Source organism: Vanessa tameamea, chromosome 3, assembly GCF_037043105.1.
Source record: "Vanessa tameamea isolate UH-Manoa-2023 chromosome 3, ilVanTame1 primary haplotype, whole genome shotgun sequence".
Taxonomy (NCBI): domain Eukaryota; kingdom Metazoa; phylum Arthropoda; class Insecta; order Lepidoptera; family Nymphalidae; genus Vanessa; species Vanessa tameamea.
The window spans coordinates 6,567,106-6,589,743 of record NC_087311.1 but is presented as its reverse complement, the minus strand read 5'-3'; the positions used below and the strand labels follow the sequence as shown (position 1 = coordinate 6,589,743).

Below are 22,638 nucleotides of genomic sequence, written 5' to 3'. Positions count from 1 at the left end.
AAGGGTTACCTCAATTCCCGCAGAGTGACACTTAAAAAGAAGTTCCCGAGTTTTGAGGTTGATTGGGTGAACATCTCTAGAACGTAAGGGAAATTTTAAAATATCCTCTAAACAACTGCGACTATCAGTAAAAATTATCGTTATGGGAGTCTACCAGGGATACAGCTTCATAAATAGCTATTGTTTCTCCAGAAAAAATAGATATCTTGGGAGAGCATTTAAAACTAAGCGTCAGCTTCATGGCAGGAACCCACACCGCTTAACACACAGGGACATCTGCAAATAGTTTAGAGGCGTCTGTAAACATAATTCGCCACCCGGGAAACTGCTCATTTAAGAGGTTTTTAAACCGAACGTTGGCTATAGGATCTTCTTTATTAATACCAAAATATGTAATTACATTGAGCCTAAAAACAAGTGCATCAAAAGGGACAGTAAACAAAGGATTACCAAGAAATTGAAAAAGAGGAGATGCTGCAATACAATTTTCATAACTTTTGAAAAGGCAAGGAGCTTCTTTATGAGTCCAATAAGTTGAAGATGGAATAAAATTTGAAAGGTGACAAAGAGAAGTATAATGGGTACCACCTATAACTAAAAAAAAAAATAGGAAATGACCAAGCGTGACTGACAACTGACAGACGTCACTTTGAAATTGGCATATTACATTATTTATGTTTACAATGAGAAGTTAAAGAAAAATAATTCTTTTTAAATTCCTAATGCAAATTTAACTTCAGTTTTATATAATTATATTTTTTTTCTAAATATTTTATATATTCGTTTATAGAATGGCTATACTGCATAGGGCTTTGTTTACATGGTTTATTTTTTTGGTTTTCTTAATTTTACTATGTCTGAGATTAGAATCAAGAACTCATTGGAATTGGTTTATAGTATTTATTCCCATGTGGGTGTACGACAGTATTTTATTAATTTATGTTTTATTTCACATGATATCTCATTGCCGAAATGGTATCGAAAGATTTAAAGGAACAATCAACAAAAACGTTTGGTACATAGCAGCTATAGGGCTCAAAATGGCTGCACAAATAATAATTTGCATAAAATTAGAATATACAAAACTTAATTTGCCAATATATGTAGTAATGGCCCCTATTTGGATGTTGCTACCAGTGCTTTGTGTTAAAGTTTTTATGCATCTAATAAAAATTTCAAGTAGAAGCAGTAGGTATTAAGAAATGTATATTTAGGCTTAAGCCCACTACTGTATTTTGTGAAGTATTATTATAAATATTTGGTGGGAACATGTGACTATGAGATAATTTTAAACTTGGCACTCATCCATTGACATCGTCAGTTTGCATAGTCGTGACAAATCATTGGCTCTATTAGATTTTAGAAGCTGCAGTGATATAATATACCATTAAAAGGAGAAAAACTTTCAAAATGCCATCTATAGCAGAAAATATTGCTGATATTAAAAGTACTGTAGTTACTGAGGTGCCTGCAGGTTCAACTGTAGTTTTAAACTGTGATAGTAATGATTTTGATCATAACTTTATGTTCTGGCTCATGGATTCCCATCCTTTAAAAATAATTGGCCCTGAGACATCATTTGATGAAAAAAAATATAAATATGAAGTATTATCTGGAAAGCTACATATAAATGTGAGTACTATTGCTAACATTAGATATTTTTTAATAAGAGTAAAGCTTTGTTTATAAGTAAAAATACAGATTTGCGTCACTTGTATTTATTTCATGTAATGAAAATTTTATTTTATTTATTGATTAAAAAAAGCTTTATTTAACTTATTAAACTTAATAACCAAAACCTCACTAAATTAGCTTTTCAATTAAGTTACAATTAGATAATTTAAAATAAAATAATAAAACTTACTTGTATTCTGAGAAATCCAAGGTAAATTTAATGTATTTATATTTCAGAGTGTGTCACCAACTGAGTCTGGTTATTATAAATGCTTTTCAAAGAAGCTTGATGGTGTTGGTGTTACAGTAGGGGAAGTAGAGATGATTGTTCATGGATCAACATTCACAACAGCAGATGCAATTAAATTGTCAGCTATTGTAATCTCCATACTAGTGCTGATAGTGTGTGCTGTTATATACTTTAGGTTAAGAAAAGAATGGAACAAATATGATGGTCGTACAGCTGTGCCAGGTAAATATGACCTTAACATTTATTAATTTATGATTAAGTATTTAAATGGCTATATCTGGATCAAGTAATTATTAATATATATATCATAGAATATTATAATCGTTTCAATTCCATGATATTTAGATAAATATAAAAAAAATATTTAACTTTTGTATTATTTCATTATTTAGTGGAAGAAGATGAAGAGGATGGTGAAGAAATATATAATCGTACTACTACTGCTATCAGTCAACCAGCACCAGGTCCAAGCAGAAACCAATCTTCTGAACATCTTTTATATGGTATTGATAACCAAGGACTAGACACAGATTTTAATTCTGTCTTTGAAAATATACAAATAAAAACACCAAGTCCAAGTTTAATATAAATTTTGTTTCTAAATTATAAGTTATTGATGAGTTCATATTATGTATATAGTGTTTTATATTAAGAAAGTAAACTAAAACAATAATTTTTAATTAAGCTTTTGGTAACTAAAAATAAGTAGAGGTATGGATAAGCCAGGTCAAATAAGTTGTTAAGTATTCAAATATTATCAATAATTAAATATTCTTTTATATACTCTTTAAGAGTGAAGTATTTTTTGTTCAACTTTCATAATCCAAATATTGTATATAGAGATAGATATATTAAATAAAATTGCATAAAGTTTCATGTTTTATTTAATTAAAAAGTGATGTCTTGATCATTATGCTTATCAGGTGTGTTTTGACTTTCACTAGCATTTGTTCCTTGTGAAAGAGGTGTTGTATCCAGAGTCTCATCTTCCTCATCTTCTCCATTAATTTCCATTTCAAAGACTCTAACCTTCCTGTGACTGTTTGACAAAACAACAGCCACTTTACGACCACCAGATACGGCAATACGAAAGCCATCCATTTTATCGAGAACTTTGTAAACACTAATATCTAGTTGTGGTGATAAATTTCTTCTTATAACTTTCTCATTAAAAACTAATGACTTTGATTTCATATTAAATTCACTTGAATTTTCTAAAACAATTTTCAGTGGAACTTGAATAAAAATTGTACAGTCTTCTATACTTGGATGATTCACTAGAACTGATAAATATTCTGATGAATAAAATTGAAGATCAAGAATTGAGAGATCCTGCTCAGGTATATCAATGTTATCACGTAGTAAAAAAGAGGATATAGAAAATTTCGAAGCTGTGGCTATACAAATTCTATCCTTAATATTTACAGACATGAATTTTATTCCTTCTGTCATATGTTCACTGTCAGTGAATGCCATCATGAATCTTTCCTCATTAGCATCAAATATCTGTGATATCCGTAAATGTTCCTTTGTTAATTTGTTTTGATATTCATATAGTTTAAGGTTATATAATACAGAGAAATACTTGGCTACATCCTTAATTCTAACATCAAATATTTTACCCACAGATATTTTTAAGTGATTCTGCTGCTGTACCAAAGAAAACTTTTTAAATTCTAACATAGAAAATATTGTATCATTCTCTTTTAATAGACATGAATTTTCTTTGAGAAATTTATGCCATGGATTGTCTTCATCATCTGGGAGTATTGTTAAATCTTCATCTAATAAATATTGACCCAACCTTTCTAAGTTAAATTTAACAGGTCTCTCTGTTGGACTTTCAGTGTTTTCCTCATGAACATTATCAAAATTATACAAAAACTCTGCAATATGGGTGAGCTCTTGTTGGGTTATTTTTACAATTTCACTTGAGGTTTGCTCATCCAGTAATCGAACTATTACAACAAAAAGCCACCTAAAAAAAGCTTTATAATTGCGCATTGATACATCAATTACTTGTTGCAGTTCAAGACATTTATTTAGAAAGGCACAAGAAGCTCTTATTGCTTCTGTAACCATTTTCTCTTCTAAACATAAAACCTGAAAAAAAATGGTATTCATTACACATTTTTATTTTGGCACCATTTTAGTAAAATGGGGGGGTGGAGAGTATATCTACACAGAGTCCCATCCCAACACAAATTTCCCTTAATGTAAACTTATTGTAACTGTAAATATCAAATAAAAAAGAAATAAATATTACCTTATATCTATCTGGTATTCTGGTTAAACCTCTCAATTCTGCTAGATGATATGTAACACTCTGACCAATAATATTTAGCTGCCTCAAAACTAACTTTTGTATAGTTGAATAACTTAACTCAACTGAATTGCCAAATTTTTTTAAACCTTTGGCTGTTAATTCTTGGAGCAAGAACACTTCTAATTCATCTGATGGGACTCCTGAAAATTTATGTTAATTAATACAATAAGAACCTAAACCTAACCTTTTGTTATATATGTTAGAAATGGTAATATAGTTCTTGCAATCTACGAGCACGCGTGGCCTTTATTTGTGTTTGTAACCGTAAACACATAATTGCGTTAGTGTGTGTAACCGACGCAGCGATCAGTAGCGAGTGAGCCTTCGCTCGGGTAAATTGTCCTTATTGTTTCCGCGTCGCTATTGTTCACGAAGTACGGTCAGCATGTCAAACCTCAAATGTGAAAGAAAACGTAAAATAATTCATAGTGAGGTAAGTTTTTTTATTTTTATACTTGTTTTTTGATATTGTTGTAGTTACCAATATGTACTACTATTTGCAGGGACGCGCCATTATTGCCCGCGTGTACCACTTTCTTCAAGAAGAGTATAATTTTATGAAAGCGAACAATATGGATCATTGCGATTTGAGTCCTTTGGCTAATATACGGAAACGTACCGCTGAAGCTACAGGGTTTAGTGAACGAACTGTAACTACAATTTTAAAAGAAGAAAAAGAGCTGCCATCTTCTTCTGCAAGTTTTACTTCACCTATGAAAAAACGACGCAAGAGAAATAATAAATTTAATTTAGACAACATGAACCTTGAAATCATTCGATATAAATGTGAGTGAAGATGATGACAGCGGCAATGAAAGTGAAAATGATGACAGCGACAGGGTAGAAATGTTTGATGAAAATAGTAATATAATTTAAATTCTTTTGTTATTAATAATAACTGAACGAACTTTTTATTTTGTGTATTTTTTAATTTTCTACCTGTAATTATTTATTATTACTAAAGTAAATTAGTAGTTACTTTAACGCTTTTGTTTATTTTTCATTTTGACCACTCCTAATAAATAAATAAATAAAAAATATTTAAAATATAAAAATAGGTGAAATCCATAAATTAAATTAATTAATTTTTGGCTGCTAACCGTACGCACGGTTGCTTTTACGCCTACATTGACGCGTATACAGATTGGTCACTCATACAACTAAGGGCGACGCGCGCTCGTATATTGCAAGAACTGTACTAGTAAAATAGATTAAAAAATCAACATTATATATTTTCATACCCTAATATGGTTGTATTTATAATAAATCCTCACATTTTATAATCAATGTGGTAGTTACCTAACATTAGTAGTTCCAGCAAATCTGCTGACACTCCACCCTCTGCTACTGAAGATGCATAATAAGCCATTTTTGTATCCATCTCTAAAAGTATGTGTTCCCAAGCTTCTGTTATTGAAATCATTGTTCTATCCAAATGTGTCAACAATGAAACAATTTGACCATGTTTCGTTGCAACTGTAAACAGTTCTTCAGCATAAGCTGATAATACACTTGTGTTTACAAGTGACAAACTAATATTATTAGTGGTTTTGTCCAAATACAATACTTGCATAACACTAAAATCTTCCGATAAATTTATATCAAGTATTTTATATTCTCCATAATCATCCTTAGTAATGTGAGATAGATGAATAGTTCCATATGGATATCTACCAAAAACACTCATATAAATATTTCCACTGCCATATGCAATCATTAACATACTCAATTGGGTCTGATCTATGTTGTCATGGCAACTTTTTATATTATCCTCTACACCCTGATTTTTATATGTATTACTAGGGGAAGGAGGATTTGGCAGAAATATGGATGGATCATCCTGAAAATAAAATTTATTGAATTATTAGACTACAATCAATTGAAATTTATAATCAAATTTTTAAACACAAAACTTACATAAACATTATATTCCAATGCACTTTCTAAATTTCCTGATTTAACAGCCCATGTAATACAAGGAATTCCATAATTATTTGCCATATAAAATTCTTCAGATGTTTCATAAGCAAAATCATACTTGTCAATAATTTCTTTATCTTCAATATTGATTATGCAAACAGTTCCAGAGTTGTAACCAATAGCCAATGCCTGAAAATATTTACTGATTAAAAAAAAAAGGTAAGATGAATATTATAGAATCATATCATATTTAAAGCATTAATACACCAACATTAGCAACATTAAAATGTTTTAAAAAATACTTTTCTACAATATTAAAAATATTATAAATTATAGTTTTCAAAACATGGCTTTGCTTAATTATTGGGTCAAGTATTTATTATTAATGATATACATTCAGCCCATAATTATCATTTTATTTGTAATTTTTAGTGCCTTCTTATAATAGTACATACATACACCATTCAACATAACACAGTTATTTATTATTATACTCATTTGAGTATTCATTTCACCTTGCCATCAGGTCGCCATGCCATTGAATCAACCACTACATTATCTTTGGGAGGTGGCAAATTCCAAACTTTTTGCCAATGAAGCCTATGGACCTGGACTTCTCCTGTAAAGGTAGAAGACAAACAAATAATTTATATTTATTAACTGGTTTTTATAAAAAGAAAATACATATACAATGAATTACCTTTAAAATTGCTAAGAGCTAATAAATCAAGACGGTTACTCCAAACCATAAGATCTACTTGATTAGCAACATGCTTCTCTTCCATTTGTCGCATCCCACAATGAAACATTTTGTCAAGTTTGTATTATTTTTTATGTAATAACTAATGGTGACAACCAATAAGAACAATTATTATATGTAAATCAATGCGGAAATATATACAAAGTTTGTTTTACAGTTTTGAGGACTACTACTTGCTGCCTTTAATGTCTTATTAAATAAGAATTAAAATAAGAATCGTAAATATTTTTATTCAGGTGAATAGGTTCTTAATGCCTCAATCAGTATTAACTAAATTAATTCCTCGATATAGTAGAATAATAGTTTTGTAGTAACTGTTAAATATGTGCAAAACTCGAAAGTCATATGGCATAGGTAAGACTAAGCTCTAGATTCAAATTGTTGTATTTAATACATAAATGTAAAGAAGTACTTATTCAGTGATAAAAACAGAATTAAATATTAACACCAATTTACTTTTTCACACAATTTGAGTGTTAAATGATAGAAATTGATTTTCCCTTCTTTAACGGGTGAACTATGTATAACATTTTTTTTAAATTATGAAAAACCAAATGTCATGTTTGACAATCACATTGACATCAACTCTTTTAATGTATATTTTGTCTGTTGGTAAAGGTACTGCACCATAGAGCCTTTTCAGTTTATTTAATTCGATATAATATATTACAGATTTGTTTAAAAAATCTGCTGAATCTTGCTTTCTCACGTAATTGCAAGACATCTAAGAGTGATAGGTTTCTCATAAGTTTTTACGTGTTTCTTATTACTTGCTTAATTATAATTACTACAAATAAAAATAGAGACTGCTCATGATAAAAATATCATTCAAAAACCATACAATTCATATACAACAATCTGTTAAAGTTGTAACTCATACAAACAAAATTCCGAAAACCTTTCAAGTATCAAGTTGATGAGGCAGCCTGGACTAAGGCCATTCCATTTGAGAATGTGTGGAGCTTATTCGACTATTCTGCTATGGTTGGTGGACTTGGTGGATAGAAATGGAGAAGATTAACATCTGACACCTGTAGGTTTTATGAAGTTGTTTATCACCAGACGAGATGAAATATAAACACAAATTTTGTTTGCCTAGGTGTAAACTTGAAATAATCCAACAAGATTCACATGTCAACCAACTTGGCACTAGCATATATTTTATCTCCTGTCTAGAATAAATCCGAAAGTAAATTGCTTTATCAAACTCATACTAAATCGACTGTTAGTCTTAAGTGGTTTTAGTATGTATAATAAATATATAGGATTGGAGTCAAATAATTTAAATTGATTTCAGTATTCAATGAAAAACTATATAAAAAAATAGGTTTATTTTTACTTATAATACATTGGTTGCCCTTGCAGTTAAATAAATATATTTTAAGATGTTGATATTTTAATAATGTTGGGTATTGATATTGTTTAATCCAAACAGTTCATTAAAAACTTGTGTTAAGCCAAATGCTTCTAAATATTTTGAAAAGCTGCTCATATCAACATGTATTTCCTCAAAATTTTTAAACTTTTGGTTCAAACTTCTTTCAGTTATGTTGAAGGTTTCTGATTTTCTTATCACAATTTTCTTCCAGCTCATGGATTTTATGATTTTCCACCATTCTTGGCAATCAGTTTCAAGACCTTCTATGCATATAACACCAGGCTTTCCCGATAAACAAAATCCTGTTAAATTATATTCTCTCGCAATTTTCACAATCTGTTCTCTCTTTTTCTTGTTATAAATATGATGTGAATATATCCACAATCTTGAAAATTTAGACGTACCAGTAACTGCACTACACAGTGGACTTGTAACTTCATTTAATTTATTTTTATACTGATCTATATTTTCTTGAACCCATGAAAATGCTGTATATAAACACTGTTCTCCAAGGTGGTTATTTTTAATGTAATCAGTGAGATCAGAGTTTAAGGCAGACTCTTGTTGTCGATTTAATTGGTTACATCTGATATACATATCTGGTTCTTCTTCTGGGTAAAGGCTTGGTAAATTAACAGATATTTCTAATTTTAAACCATCTATTACAAGATTGAATGTAAAATCTAAATGGTTAGGTGTATATGGAATTCTATTTTCAACAAAATCTTTTATGTCTTTAAGGGCATTAGCATCAGTTAGGATAATAGAATCTTCATTATAAATAGAAGTTAAAACTTCAATTTCACTTATTTGTTGCATTAAGCAATTAATTAATGTTAACTTAAACGTTTCTTCAGATTCCATGCCACTTTAGTATATGCAACTCGTTTTTATTTTTCCTTTTGGAATATTTTTAGGTTAATTTTTCCACATTCAATTTAATCTAGTAAATTTCGAATATAATATGTAATTCATTAACAATTTTTCATTAATTTATAACATCACATCTCAGTTTTGTAATTGGTAGCAAATAATTCACTATTCATGTGTTATCCGATAAAATAATTATTAATCATTCCAAAATATAATAAATTAATTATTCATTATTGTTTTGCCGACTTAATAATTACTTATCGAATATTAGCCAAGAGGAATGTAATTTATTATTGTTATATTATCTTCAGTACATTCTAGATACTATTTTTTAAATTGAAAATACATATAAAATTAACTTAAACCATATCAATTACTTAAACAAATATTATTAGTAATAATATATTACAAAACAAAAACACTTTGTTTTATAATGATAATTGATATAATCTGAGACAGCAAGTGTTGCCACCACAGTGATGGAAAAGGGGCACTAGGTTTAGGTTAAAAAGGTGCAAAAAGTGCTAAAAAATAAATACTTTTAAACCTGAAACCTTATTTATTCTACACTTGCATTTGCATATATTTCAGGCCATAATAAAAATAAATTAAATTTGCAACAAAGTTTACAAATTTAATCGTTTACTTGAAATGTTGTAAGTCCCTACAGAAAATGCAACTAACTAATTTAAACTGAGTTATTAAATAATTTCAAATCTGATTTTTCATCGGAATCGCCCTCATCGTATCTCCTGAAGCACTTCTGCTTCAGGAGATACGATGTGATGTGATGTGAAGTTGATGGCTGATTGACGTCTGCATTTTTGCTATGCTATAAAAAATATTTTTTTACATCATTGCTCAGTGCTACAACATGGCATGGCAGCCCAAGTAGAGTTTACACGAGGTTGGTCTCCGATCGCAGTCTATATAAAAGCTACCTAGGTTACCATATAAAACTAAATATGTACCGAATGACTGCTTTTGGGTGTGACAGTCGTAATAATTGTATAACTTCGTACAAGTGGTGTTTATGAACGTTTTTATTGGTTTACAAAATAGCTCTAACCGGGCTAATTAGCTCAATAAGAACTAAAGTAGCAACACTAATCTTAGCTAGTTAAAAGTTTTATATTATATTTGTTTACATAATATAATATAAAACTTTAGAACAACTGCATAAGTGCGATTATTAATTATTGTTGTTTTAAATCAAATCGAAAATAGTGCAAATCTATATGCATTATGGAATTTTTAGTTTAATATATATATTGAAAAAATATTACTTATGGGAAATAGGAAAAAAGAAAATTTACTAAAGAATTAGAAATTAAAATATGTTTTTACCACAATGTATTTTTTTATACAAGTGAATGTTTTCGTGTTATTATTAAAATTGTCAAGAGAATTAGATAGAATATACTGAATATAGCTTTTAATTTTACGGAAATATATATCTAAATATACAGTAAATTATTATATCTTAAAAATAAATTAAAATACCTTCAATGTCGTAATTGTCACTTGTCATATTTAGCGGTGGCTGTCTGATATACCCTATTGTCAATGCCAATGTCTAAATCATTTTGATTTTGCGACTTGTTCTTTTTGCATATAATTTGACTGCATAGTGTAAAATTTATAGGGCATATTTGATAAAATTATAATGGCTTCACCGCTGGAACAATTTGTAAATAATGTGAGAACTACTTCGGCCTCGGGTAAATAATATACTTGCCTTTTATTGAGTGTGTATCATTGTATGATCAAGTTAATACTTATTTATGTTTTGGTTAATAGGCAATTTTCGTGAATTGTGCGATATTATTGGAAAATCTGATGAAGTACTACAGCGAAACAGTGCACATTTAAACACTGTACTGGAGACTCTAGACATTCAGCAACATTCTCTTGGAGTTCTAGCTGTACTTGTTGCTAAATTCTCTTTACCACAGGTATTTCATTTATTTCAAATTACCTTATTATATTGTTAAAAACTTGCCTTTTTATTTACTTATTTTATTTTTATATACAAATTTTTTACTCAAGATCAATAATGCCAAACTTGTTTTAATTAATATAATAATATTATTGTTGAATTCTAGAGTAATCCTGATGTGGATAGAACAACTATGTTTCAGCAAATCCATGATTTTATTAGCAATTGCAATGGTGAACAAGTTCGCTTTTGTCCAGAGCTTTGTAAGTAATTTTTTAATTTATACTAATATTAATAATGTGAAAGTATCTGTATCTGTCTGTGGCTCCTTCGCAGCCAAACCACTACTGAATTTATTAAATTTTAAATAAAAGTAATCTGAACCTTCAGAGAAGGACTTAGGCTACTTTTTATTATGAACACCTGAACATCCCTAAAACACAAGAGAAGTTGCAGGCAATAACTAGTTTATTATAATAGTTATTTTTAAGGAATTAATTTTACTTATGTTTACTGTGAAATTGTGAATATCACTATTGTTATTTTGGGGCTAATGCATCAAACAATTTATTAATAATTACAGATGCAGATCTATGCCATTTACTTACTGATCACCTTGTGGAACTGAAGCAACCCATAAGGGGGATTGAAATCTTAAGAAAAGCCATTAGGAAAATTCAATTGTTTGACTCTCAGTTAACTTCCATCCATGCTGATTTATGTCAATTGTGCCTACTTTCTAAATGTATGAAACCTGCTTATGAGTTTTTGGATACTGATGTAACAAGCATTGGTTCAGAGGTAAAATATATTTTGTTTTACAATACAACATCAATCGTCTTACTTATATATGTTATTTAGTGGGTTTAGTTAAGTACTGATTTCTTTCTGTCAGCTATCATTGGTTCAACATTTGAAAGATCAAAATACAAGTGTCTCAACAAATATCCCCTAAAACATTTATATGTAAATGTGTACATAATTTTTATTTGTGTCATAATAAAAACATATTCTTATTACAGCTGGGAGGTGTTAATGACTCTAAGCATTTCCTTTTATACTACTACTATGGGGGAATGATATACACAGCTATGAAAAACTATGACAGAGCATTGTATTTTTTTGAAGTTGTAGTCACTGTTCCTGCTATGGTTGTTTCACACATAATGTTAGAAGCTTATAAGAAATATATTTTAGTATCATTAATTTTACATGGAAAGGTAATAAATGTTTTTATTAAAATAATTTAACTACTATAACTATAATACATATATAATAGTCACAAAATCATGTTATATTTATTTAATGATATTATTCTATTATATCATAATAATGAACTTTACCTAATTCAGATACAACCAGTGCCTAAATACACATCCCAAGTTGTATGTCGCTTTCTCAAACCCCTGTCTGTTGCCTACCACGAACTGGCTACTTCTCAACATACCGCTATAAAACATAGAGAAACTTTTGTAAGAGACAAGAATATGGGGTTGGTTAATCAGGTAAGAAATTGTTTCATGAAATATTTTTATGAAGCATATAGAAATAAGCACTTTTCCAATTGTAAGTTGAATATGATCCACTTAACATAGATTGAATGAATATTATACATAAATTTAGTAAAGAGAAATTATTATATCTTATATAACTTTCTTCAAGTCTTTTATGAAAATTTTATCGAACTAAAATATTAATATTATAAAACTGGTATTTTAATTATAAAAAATCCTTTATGTTACAAATTTTTTTCTTTTTTTATAGGTTTTGAGTTCCATGTATAAAAAGAACATCCAGAGACTCACTAAAACCTTTTTAACACTCTCATTAAGTGATGTCGCTTCCCGTGTTCAGCTAACTGGACCAGCTCAAGCTGAAAGTTATATTCTCAATATGGTAAGATTTAGTTATTATAGTTCTATACTTTTAAACTAACTTTTGGTTGTTAATAAATCAAAGTTAAAAATCTTTGTTTAGATATATGTAAAGTAGCCTTATTTGAGTTGCATTCAATCTTTTTTTTTTCAGTAATAATTACCGAAATAACTAATAAATAAATGTTAATTTACAACATATATAGTGTAACGTAATTTTGGCGCACGTTACATGTTTACATTCTTTTAAAGTAAATTCAACAAAATTATTGAATTTCTAACATAAAATATAGGATGTCATCTGTCAATTGACTTTGACAACAATTTCTAAGGTTATGTTTACGCATAATTTGAAATTACCGCTAATTTTGACATTTGAAATAAAAATGCACTTTTTATGCATTATGCATTTCCGAACTAATTGTGATTTATTATCTTTATATTATCTTTGAGAAGATCTTTGACATTTGTCTAAAGCTTCACTTTCCGTCCGATTTTTGAGTCGAAATGTGATGATGCTAATTTATTTTCGAAGTTTTTATAACTTTTACTTTGTTTTAAACTTTGAATATTGTTGAAAATATTTGTTTAAATGGACAGTGAGTTCTATTTCGAAGAATTGGAAGTAAATCCATGTCGGATTATAAAAATTAATTCTGTTATTTGTCGCCTCGTGGTAAGTTTTGAATCTTTCTTCGAAATTTGAATTTATTCGAATTGTACTGTGTCGTAACAACGATTGTGGTTCTTTACAGGGAATTTTTAGAATATTTCCCATGATGCATTTTGTTATTTGTGAAAAATAACCAGGATTGACCGGGAAAGTTGTTTGGAATATTAAAGTAAAAGGTATAGGATTTCGAAATTTGTAATAGATTCTAATCAGAATTATTTCTCCTTTTACAGTTATTTTTCAAAGTTATTTTTCAAACTAATTTTTTTACGATATTTTTCGTCATTTATTTTCTTCAATTATTTCATGGATTAATCTCTTCAGTCATATTCTGGGATGATTATCTTGAATAATTTACTGGAATTATTTTCTTTGGCATCATCTTCGATTGGATATTTTCAACACTTTTCGAGGAACATTTCAACTTAATTTCGTTGGATATTTTGAATAATTTTATGTATTCAAATATTTTGGTTAAACTTTAAATACTTTTTTTTATATTTGTAAATATTTGTTTAAGCTTAATTTAAACGAATGTAAACATCCTGGCGCCCGATTATGTTAACAATTAAATTTAGAATATTATAAGAAAATTACTTTTTCATTTTTTTTGAATAAAATATTTTTGAACATAGATTTGCTGTTTTTGTATATCTATTTGTAATGTTAAAATAATTTATCTGATTTCCGGACCACTTTCTTTTGAGGATTTGTTTAATTTAAAAACTTTTCCAACTCTACAGATTTTTTTTTTTTATTAGAAATTGAATTTTTTTTTATTGACACTTTTCTCGTCAATAACCCACCATCCAATTTTAACGTTACAATAGTAAACATACATTTACAATTTGTTTAAAAAATAATTATAAACAATGTAATAGAAATAAATAAGCAAAGTACACTTTTTATATAATTGGTTGCTTTTTGATTTTTAAAGGCATCCATATATTTAATAATCTATTACCAGTTTCCTTGGTGTTGCACAAATTGGCTTATTTTTGCAATATATCTTTCATTATTTTATTATTTTCTGTGCATTGCTGCTCTGAAATGCAATAAACTGCAACTACAAGGTCTACAATTTATATCCACCTCTTAACTTCTCTTTTTATGTAACCATATAAGTTTGAACTTTGAATCTTATATACAATAAAAATATGTATGTTATTTGTTACATGTTAAAAATTATTAATGGAAAAATATTGAATACTAAGATTTTATTTTTGTACATATTGTTATTTTTATGTTTCGCATATATTTGAGTTTTAATATTTAAAATTACAGATTGAAGAGGGAGAAATTTATGCCATGATAAATCAAAAGGATGGTATGGTTGTGTTCCTTGATAGTCCTGAGAAGTATGCATCACCTGAAACTTTATGTGTATTAGAACAACAAATGGCTGCTTGCACTAAGCTCCATCAATATATTCAAGAAATGGATGAGCAAATTCAAGTAAATCCTCAGGTAAATTAAACAAATATATTTTGCTCCTTTATATTTCAAATGGTTATATTGATACCCCATATTTAACTTAACTTTTTATTTAAATTAATAGTTAACAATTAATTGAATTTGATCTTAGTTTTTTAGCCAAGGTTCTTGGGTACAAAAACCCTATTTATTGACTGTTTTGATTTAGTAATTATCGAGTTTGAATTTCTAATTTATAACAAGAATGCCTTTTTATTATATAATAATGTTTTTCTTTTTAGTATGTGAAGAAATCTGCTGGCAGTCATGATGAAGATATGCCAGCAACAAGTCAAAACTCAAAAACTGCTTATTCAATGTAAACATATATTAATTTTAACCACATAATTGTAAGTTTATAATTGTAACAATCCATTAAACAATTACCATAAAAGTGACCTTATATTCCCACATGCAAAACAAATAACAACAGTAAAACATCCCTTTCAAGAGTCTATATAGCTTCATGTACAGATTCGGTGAATGCAGTCATACTCTCTAGAGGAGTCTGTGGTGTAATTCCATGACCTAAATTTGCAATATATCTATGTTTACCAAATTTTTGGACCATGTCAATAGTTAATTTCTTAATTTCTTCCTGAAAATAAAGTAAAAATGTTTGTGTAATGATCTGTAAAATACCACTACTTCATTTAAAAAAAGGGCTATACTTACTGGAGTTTTGTACAAATCTTGAGGATCAAGATTTCCTTGCAGAGTGATATTGCTACCTACAATTTTTCTAGCTTCAATGGGATCTACAGTCCAGTCTAAGCCAATAGTCTCATAGCCCATCTGGGCTTGTACATCTAAGGAATGTCCACCACCCTTTGCAAATATTGTCTGTAACAAAAAAAAAATAACATTAATACACCAATTTTTATTATATCAATTATATGTGTTAAAATTAATTAATACCATAGGCACTTGATCCAGATTTTTTTCTTCCAATATTTTTTTTACACCTGATCTGATATCTTTAAGGTATGGTGCAGAAAACTCATTGAATTGTTCTCTTGTGAGGTGGTCTGCGCTTGATTCAAAAACTTGAAGCAATTGAGCTCCACTTTCCACCTGCATATGAATTAAACATTATAAAATGAATAAATAAGAAATTAAAACAATATATAAAAAATAAAACGATTTAAAAGTACTAAAAGTACTAAACTACCTGCATGACTAAATAGTCCACAATCACTCTAGTTAACAAACTAAGTAGTCTATGAACATCCTTAGAATATTTTTCTAACCAGTTCTTTGTTTTAGACATAGTCTTACTTCCACCACCTTCTATCATGTATCCCATCAAAGTAAACTAAAAACAGACACTATTAGAAAATGTATGTTACAATATTGTGAAGAAATTCCTGAAATTATCCATTAAAGAAACTCCTGAAAAAAGTAAAATGTATATGATCAGTATCAACCAGTTTTCTATTTATACTTTACTTATACAACCTACTACATGGTCATGTTTGTGGAAAATGCCTAAAGTGAAAATTTTACCTCAGACTGTAAAATTACTAACATAAATATATGACGGCATTCAAAATTACATAATAATTTATATTCTTTAATGCATGTAAATAAATAAAATACATCTTAAAAATCAATAAAATCTTACTGGTGCTCCTGTAAATCCAATCAAGGGTACTTTTCCTTCTATTTTGTGCCGTGTCAAAGTTATTGCATCTCCCACATAAGTAAGTCTTGATACAGCACCTTCTTCTTTAAGTTCATCTATCTCTGAGACATCCTGGAGAGGTGTTGGGAAGACAGGGCCCTGAAATATTTTTCTAATATCATACCAATTATTTTTTTGAATTATATAAAATCTACTTAATAATATTTTAAAATAACTGACTGACATATAACACAGCCTAAGCCAATTTTTATAATGGGATGTAATTTTTCACAGGAATCTTTAAAAAAAAGAACTATAGCGAGCTCTAAGAAAAGATTTTTAAAAATTCATCCTCTAATGCAGTTAAAAGTTTATACCGAAGTTTACCATTTTTTAAGATAGAAACATTTTTCTAATAAACTACCCATACAATAGTATTTTCTGATAGGATATTCTTTTGGAAGTTTGACTAGTTTAATATGAAAAAACCTACATTAATATGATAAACTCAATATATTACCGATGACTTTATTTCAATCTAATTACTTACTCACATTGTTGTACTTATTATTAGAATTTGATACTAGTGAGTATGGAGACAAAATTATTACTTTTATTAGTAAATAATATTCTATATGTGATTACAAATTAATGAGTAGTATTTCACAAAACATACCACACCAGGATGCATTTCCACAGTCATGCCTAATGCTTGTGGTATAACAAGAATGTCACTGAAAATGATTGATGCATCTAGGTGTTCATAACGCCTCAAAGGTTGAAGTGTAACCTCACAAGCAAGTTCAGGTGTCCGACAAACAGTAAAAAAATCATGTTTCGCTCGTACAGCTTGAAACTCTGGTAAATATCGCCCAGCCTGTCGCATTACCCAAACAGGAACTTTATCAACTTCCTTACCACATGCTGCTTTTAGCAACCTATCATTTTTTAAAGGTGGAAAATTCTGAAAATGAATTTAATTTATGTTTAAGTATTAGATATAAATAATTTAAGGTATATTACAAAAAAAAATATCACAAACCTTGTTAGTATACTCCATTTTTGTACACGTAAGCAATTGTTAGGTAATTATAAACAGCAGAAAGTTAATTATAGCAATGTTTTTTTTTTGCTTATCAATTCCAATAAAATTTGTTTTTTTTTATTCGACTATCAGCCGGTGGTACATTACAAAGTAACTGTCAAATGTCAATGTCATATGTTCCTATGGATAGGCAAAGGAATTACATAATACATCTTAAGAATCATAAAATTGTCAAATAATTTTTACATTTTAATTCAAACCTTTGTAAAACATCTAGTATTGCATTTATATTTTTTTTTAGTCATTTGGAGATTGAAAGTTGCAATAAGAAACGATTAGTACGTATTATCTTAGAATTAAGATAATGCGTACATATATTGATAAGTGGTTAGATTTTGAATACCCACACCGGATTAAAAAATATATTTTTGGAGATTAAATTTTACTAAGAAATTATTATATTATAATTAAATAACAAATTAATATTATATGTATATAAATTATTATACATTGGGTTAATATTTACGTTAATGTTAGTTCGTGTGAATTTAATCAGTTACATCGTTAATATGGGCTTGGACTACTACCTACCTACTCAAAAGTTGCAATAAGAAACGTTTAGTAAATAGGTATTCTTAGAATTAAAATAATGCGTACATATATTGATAAGTGGTTAGATTTTGAATACCCACACCGGATTAAAAAATATATTTTTTGCGAAATCTGGTTCTTCCCAACGAATTGCTCAACTGTGTGCTTAGTATACAGGTACATACCTTACTCTTATAATCCGATAGAACGGCAAAGCGACACGACCTAAGAGAGTCAAGGCATAGGATTTTAAATATTTCCAACTTTCGGGCTGATAACGATAAATTCTTGTCAGAAAACCCAATATTTTTTTCTTATTAGTTCGAGGCACCGTTTCGCAGGACTTCGAAATCTGCAGCTTTTTTAAGCTCAAGGGTCCTAAACTGGTATTACACATTCAGTATTTTATCAAAAGTTGACTTTTAAAACATAAACGCCAGTTTAATAAAATCTAACATACATAGATTACAGGAAAAACTTTTTTTAAAAGCAATCATTATCTTTTTATTTAACTTGTAATGAGGTTATTTGTATACAAAAGATATAGAAAATAGATTTTTAAGAAAACTATGATGTAGTTGTAAATATTTGGGATTATTTATATTACCCGTGCATATAAGTAATAACGAAGTTTAAGATAAATATTAACTTACTACACTTGTACCTAAAAAGACAATCTCCTGACTGTAAGCGCACAGCTTTAACTAAGTTTAATCTAGAGGCGCACTATGAGTAAGGTATTTGACTTTTTAATCTTAATCAAATGGCCCTTTCTTAAACTTGAATTTAGGCATATAATTTTGTTTAACTTGTCATTCTTTTCTGTACACTATGAGGAACTGACTATTCGCTTTTGTAAATTTTGTGACAAGTGATGTGTATATGTATATAAAAGCTGACCGAAATATTTCTCAAGAAACCTGTAACGTTTAGTGTGGTTAAAAGTTAATTCAATAAAAGAATAAAAAATTAGATAGGGACGTTAAATATACAAAGTTTGCGAGATGACTCGTCTACCTGCCGTCGCATTTCTATCAGACTGTAAAAAAACACAAATGAGAGGGGTCCACTATAGTTTTTGTTATCCGAACGACACATTGCGACCTATCGCTATATGGATTTTTTGTGTCAAACCTTTATCCCAGTTGCCTAATAAAGTTTATTCGGTTTAGAGGAAAAGAGCTGCAACTTATATAGAAGATAAGGAACGGACTCTATTTCCTTAAACAACTATGCTAGGTAATTAAAAAAACACACTTTTTCTAACGTAAAGTAAATGGTAAATTACTAATTGAAACAGGCGTTTTTAAGTTTATTTGATACAATTTGTAGTATTTTTTGCAATCTAAAATTAAAATACATAGATAGGGACTGTAAAAAAAATTATTTAGTTACATACATCATTTTTCAACAAATTATTATGATAATTGAAAATAAATCCTAAATTGAAGTTCATTAAAATCAAGCTGCATTATTGTTTCTCTGAATCAAATATTGCATATAAAAGTGAATAGCAACACAGGGATACAGGTGCCGCTGTGACTTGTGCATTCTTGAGTCGCAGTGGGAGCCTAAAGCCTGTAGTAGCATTATGTCATTTCATATACATAAATAATACTATTGTATATATACATGAATATATATTGTACATGATAATATAAATATAATATCAAGATGATCTTAGGCTAATTGTTATTTATTTTATTTCAATATATTATGAATACTGACTCATTTGAAAACAAACGATAATGGCCATTAACATAGGTTGTCCTTAAGTACTACGAAGTTATTTTGATTTTACCTTTATGTAAACTAAAGATTTATAGAAGGTCTTATATCTGCAATTTTACATTCTTACGTTCGTAGGTAAACATAAGTGACGACCATACTTTAGGGACTTTTGATGTTATTGCAAGAGCATTTAAAAAAGCCGTCTAAACATACAGTAAGTTCTGACAGGGATGTCATGTTTCAAATCGTCTTATTTTCATATTTTGAAAGTGCGTGTACCTTATACATTGCATTTCTTTTACTCTTTTTTATTTTAACAGAGGGCAAATTATATAAGTATAACTAATCTCTGTAATCACTGTAACAGTAGTGTGGGAATTTTTCTTTTGTTCCAAATTAGAAAAGAAACAATATATTACACGCTATAATTTGGACAGCTCCGTTATGTTCGCAAAAAAAAAATTAGCTTTTTATAAAAGGATTCCCGATAATGGTTGGGATATCTGCGATTCCTTTTTTATAATACTTTTTTCTGAACCGTTATCAAAGTTCGGTGAGCTCAGTAGGGGTGATTTAGACACGAAATGAGATTAAGCAAAATTTTTTCTTATGTTAAATTTTCGCAAGTCATGGGCTTACTACCTGGTCTTTGATATAAACTTTGACATTCGTTATTTTGTATTTCGAACTTACCTATTTGTGTAAGCAAAAGTATTAATTAAATATTGGCAAAAATATAAAGATTTTATTTACTTAATTCTGTTACGAGCAAAAATTTTACACACTCAATGTTTTTATAGCGGAATGTAGGTAAGTATGTAGTGATTCCTTAACATGGGGTCCGTTTACAGAATATACTTAGTACAGATTTTTCATGAATAGTCTAATAAGTAATTTTTCTAAGGAGTGAAATTTTCAACAGCTTTATGAGTTTAATTACACATACTATACATGCATTCTAATCAAACAAATTCAATCAGGTTCCATTCGATCAGAGATAAGGATTTGTGAGAGACCGCATATTTCGAATTTAAGGAATAAATATAAACTTCATATTGATAATGTAAGAACTAATTATGGTAAAAAAACAATTCTGTTTGAGGGAGTACAGCTGTTCAACAAACTACCAGATGAAATAAAACTATGGGATAGTATAGGGATGTTTAAAGCCAAACTAAAAAATAATTTAATATCCTCGCTATAGTAAATAAAGCCTTTTATATCCAACGGCCCAGATGTTAAAACTGTTTTCTTGCAAATTTACAGAAATATTCATTGTATCTCATTTTAAGTGAATGGTAAATTCTTATGAGAAATAAAGTTCTTCTTATACCTAATTACGAAAAACATCGTTTAGTTTTCATATGCTTAATTAGTGTTTATTATTGTATGGGTAACCTAACTTACTTTAAAAACTAAACTTTGTCAACAGGAGGAGTCTTAGATTAGGAGTGTATTATTTATTATTTGTTTTATTTAATTGATTCATAATAATCGACAAGAATAAACGAAATAGGTATAAATTGGAATAAAAGAGCGTCGCTTTATGAATATCTAGCAACTTTGTACTCCGCAACTAAGTACTTAACACTATCGCAATTTCTATCGTTGATATTTCATACATGCTACTGTTCCAATAGTCAGTACAGACATTCAGGTTAATACTCCAAAAAATTAAAAAGTTAAAATGGTGTGCAAAAAGTTTGTCGAAAACTCATTGACCCCTGATTTATTTCGTGAGATAATGTGGTCTGCGACCTGCGAACTATGTTTAAAAGCTTTATCAATTAAAACACGAACATTTTTATATTAGCAACCTATTTTTATTTACGACTTTTTCATAGAAAACGTCTAAAACTATATTTATAAATTCTATAATACCTACTGTATACTGTTTATTGATAATTTAGACGTTAATTTTAAAAGTAACTGGTGATAGTACTCACTTAAAATATTTCTTTCATTGAATATATCTTCTATGTTAGGCCAGTTTGTAAAGGAAATATTTTTTGAAATTAATAATCACGTTATATACGAAGTAGCGTTATACCGAAACATAATTAGAAGTATTGTTTGTCTGTATTTCTATAATGCGAATACTATTAATTTATTTTAAACACATATAGTCACTCATGTTGATTGCATGTCGATAGTCTGAATTAAGGTAATTCAAAGTTGGTTAGAGGATAAACAAGAGTTTATACCTACACTAATTCAAATCGAACTTCCGCACTAACAAGGCCGCGTGCACAATATTAAGCATCTTTTAATAAAATATTAAGGAAATAAAAACATATCATATATCAAGCTAAATTTTATAGAGAAATTAACAACTAATGAATACACATAGCTAGGAAGGTGCATGCGAGCAATAGCGAACAATTGTCACTAATGCAGGGCTCAATTTATTTACGAGACAGCGGCTAGGGGCGAACCAGGACACAGTAGCTAGCAACAATGGAATAGCTATATATAACAAAAAATAATAATATTTATTTTATTAATGA

The 22,638-nt window shown here is 28.8% G+C and overlaps 6 protein-coding genes across 6 annotated transcripts; 3 read left to right on the top strand and 3 right to left on the bottom strand.

Annotated features, from left to right (window-relative positions):
- Positions 1 to 726: 726 nt before the first annotated feature.
- LOC113397178 (transmembrane protein 60) lies at positions 727 to 1,199 on the top strand. The gene has a single exon (XM_026635405.2). It carries the CDS (start codon positions 792 to 794, stop codon positions 1,197 to 1,199), a length of 408 nt encoding a protein of 135 aa, XP_026491190.1. The 5' UTR covers positions 727 to 791.
- LOC113397177 (uncharacterized) lies at positions 1,149 to 2,800 on the top strand. The gene is made up of 3 exons (XM_026635404.2): positions 1,149 to 1,632; positions 1,912 to 2,146; positions 2,317 to 2,800. The coding sequence occupies exons 1-3, from the start codon at positions 1,411 to 1,413 to the stop codon at positions 2,511 to 2,513; spliced, it is 654 nt and encodes a 217-aa protein (XP_026491189.1). The 5' UTR covers positions 1,149 to 1,410; the 3' UTR covers positions 2,514 to 2,800.
- On the bottom strand, positions 2,791 to 7,449 carry LOC113397176 (anaphase-promoting complex subunit 4). The gene is made up of 6 exons (XM_026635403.2): positions 6,871 to 7,449; positions 6,686 to 6,789; positions 6,168 to 6,359; positions 5,550 to 6,090; positions 4,191 to 4,390; positions 2,791 to 4,027 (listed from the first exon to the last, which is right to left on the bottom strand). Exons 1-6 carry the CDS (start codon positions 6,977 to 6,979, stop codon positions 2,813 to 2,815), a joined length of 2,361 nt encoding a protein of 786 aa, XP_026491188.2. The 5' UTR covers positions 6,980 to 7,449; the 3' UTR covers positions 2,791 to 2,812.
- An 829-nt stretch (positions 7,450 to 8,278) lies between these two features.
- LOC113397151 (RWD domain-containing protein 2B) lies at positions 8,279 to 9,315 on the bottom strand. Its single transcript, XM_064218664.1, has one exon. It carries the CDS (start codon positions 9,170 to 9,172, stop codon positions 8,327 to 8,329), a length of 846 nt encoding a protein of 281 aa, XP_064074734.1. The 5' UTR covers positions 9,173 to 9,315; the 3' UTR covers positions 8,279 to 8,326.
- A 1,380-nt stretch (positions 9,316 to 10,695) lies between these two features.
- LOC113397149 (COP9 signalosome complex subunit 3) lies at positions 10,696 to 15,534 on the top strand. Its single transcript, XM_026635364.2, has 9 exons — positions 10,696 to 10,902; positions 10,982 to 11,136; positions 11,287 to 11,383; positions 11,704 to 11,921; positions 12,143 to 12,340; positions 12,473 to 12,625; positions 12,885 to 13,016; positions 14,952 to 15,134; positions 15,383 to 15,534. Exons 1-9 carry the CDS (start codon positions 10,848 to 10,850, stop codon positions 15,461 to 15,463), a joined length of 1,272 nt encoding a protein of 423 aa, XP_026491149.1. The 5' UTR covers positions 10,696 to 10,847; the 3' UTR covers positions 15,464 to 15,534.
- LOC113397150 (uroporphyrinogen decarboxylase) lies at positions 15,448 to 17,958 on the bottom strand. The gene is made up of 7 exons (XM_026635365.2): positions 17,807 to 17,958; positions 17,441 to 17,728; positions 16,765 to 16,923; positions 16,312 to 16,455; positions 16,059 to 16,214; positions 15,816 to 15,983; positions 15,448 to 15,738 (listed from the first exon to the last, which is right to left on the bottom strand). Exons 1-7 carry the CDS (start codon positions 17,822 to 17,824, stop codon positions 15,595 to 15,597), a joined length of 1,077 nt encoding a protein of 358 aa, XP_026491150.1. The 5' UTR covers positions 17,825 to 17,958; the 3' UTR covers positions 15,448 to 15,594.
- Between the last annotated feature and the right edge of the window lie 4,680 nt (positions 17,959 to 22,638).

What these genes read in the sequence shown, in the direction of transcription:
- LOC113397149 (XM_026635364.2), top strand. Translation starts at nt 10,848, where the DNA reads ATGGCTTCACCGCTGGAACAATTTGTAAATAATGTGAGAACTACTTCG. An exon ending in TAACAAGCATTGGTTCAGAG is followed by an intron (nt 11,922 to 12,142) that starts GTAAAATATATT and finishes TTCTTATTACAG; the next exon opens with CTGGGAGGTGTTAATGACTC. An exon ending in CATTAATTTTACATGGAAAG is followed by an intron (nt 12,341 to 12,472) that starts GTAATAAATGTT and finishes TACCTAATTCAG; the next exon opens with ATACAACCAGTGCCTAAATA.
- LOC113397178 (XM_026635405.2), top strand. Translation starts at nt 792, where the DNA reads ATGGCTATACTGCATAGGGCTTTGTTTACATGGTTTATTTTTTTGGTT.
- LOC113397151 (XM_064218664.1), bottom strand. Translation starts at nt 9,172, where the DNA reads ATGGAATCTGAAGAAACGTTTAAGTTAACATTAATTAATTGCTTAATG.
- LOC113397176 (XM_026635403.2), bottom strand. Translation starts at nt 6,979, where the DNA reads ATGTTTCATTGTGGGATGCGACAAATGGAAGAGAAGCATGTTGCTAAT. An exon ending in AGCTCTTAGCAATTTTAAAG is followed by an intron (nt 6,790 to 6,870) that starts GTAATTCATTGT and finishes CTACCTTTACAG; the next exon opens with GAGAAGTCCAGGTCCATAGG. An exon ending in GCTGGAACTACTAATGTTAG is followed by an intron (nt 4,391 to 5,549) that starts GTAACTACCACA and finishes ATAAATTTTCAG; the next exon opens with GAGTCCCATCAGATGAATTA.
- LOC113397177 (XM_026635404.2), top strand. Translation starts at nt 1,411, where the DNA reads ATGCCATCTATAGCAGAAAATATTGCTGATATTAAAAGTACTGTAGTT. An exon ending in CTGGAAAGCTACATATAAAT is followed by an intron (nt 1,633 to 1,911) that starts GTGAGTACTATT and finishes TTTATATTTCAG; the next exon opens with AGTGTGTCACCAACTGAGTC. An exon ending in TGGTCGTACAGCTGTGCCAG is followed by an intron (nt 2,147 to 2,316) that starts GTAAATATGACC and finishes TTCATTATTTAG; the next exon opens with TGGAAGAAGATGAAGAGGAT.
- LOC113397150 (XM_026635365.2), bottom strand. An exon ending in TTGGATTTACAGGAGCACCA is followed by an intron (nt 16,456 to 16,764) that starts GTAAGATTTTAT and finishes GTCTGTTTTTAG; the next exon opens with TTTACTTTGATGGGATACAT. An exon ending in TGGACTATTTAGTCATGCAG is followed by an intron (nt 16,215 to 16,311) that starts GTAGTTTAGTAC and finishes ATTCATATGCAG; the next exon opens with GTGGAAAGTGGAGCTCAATT.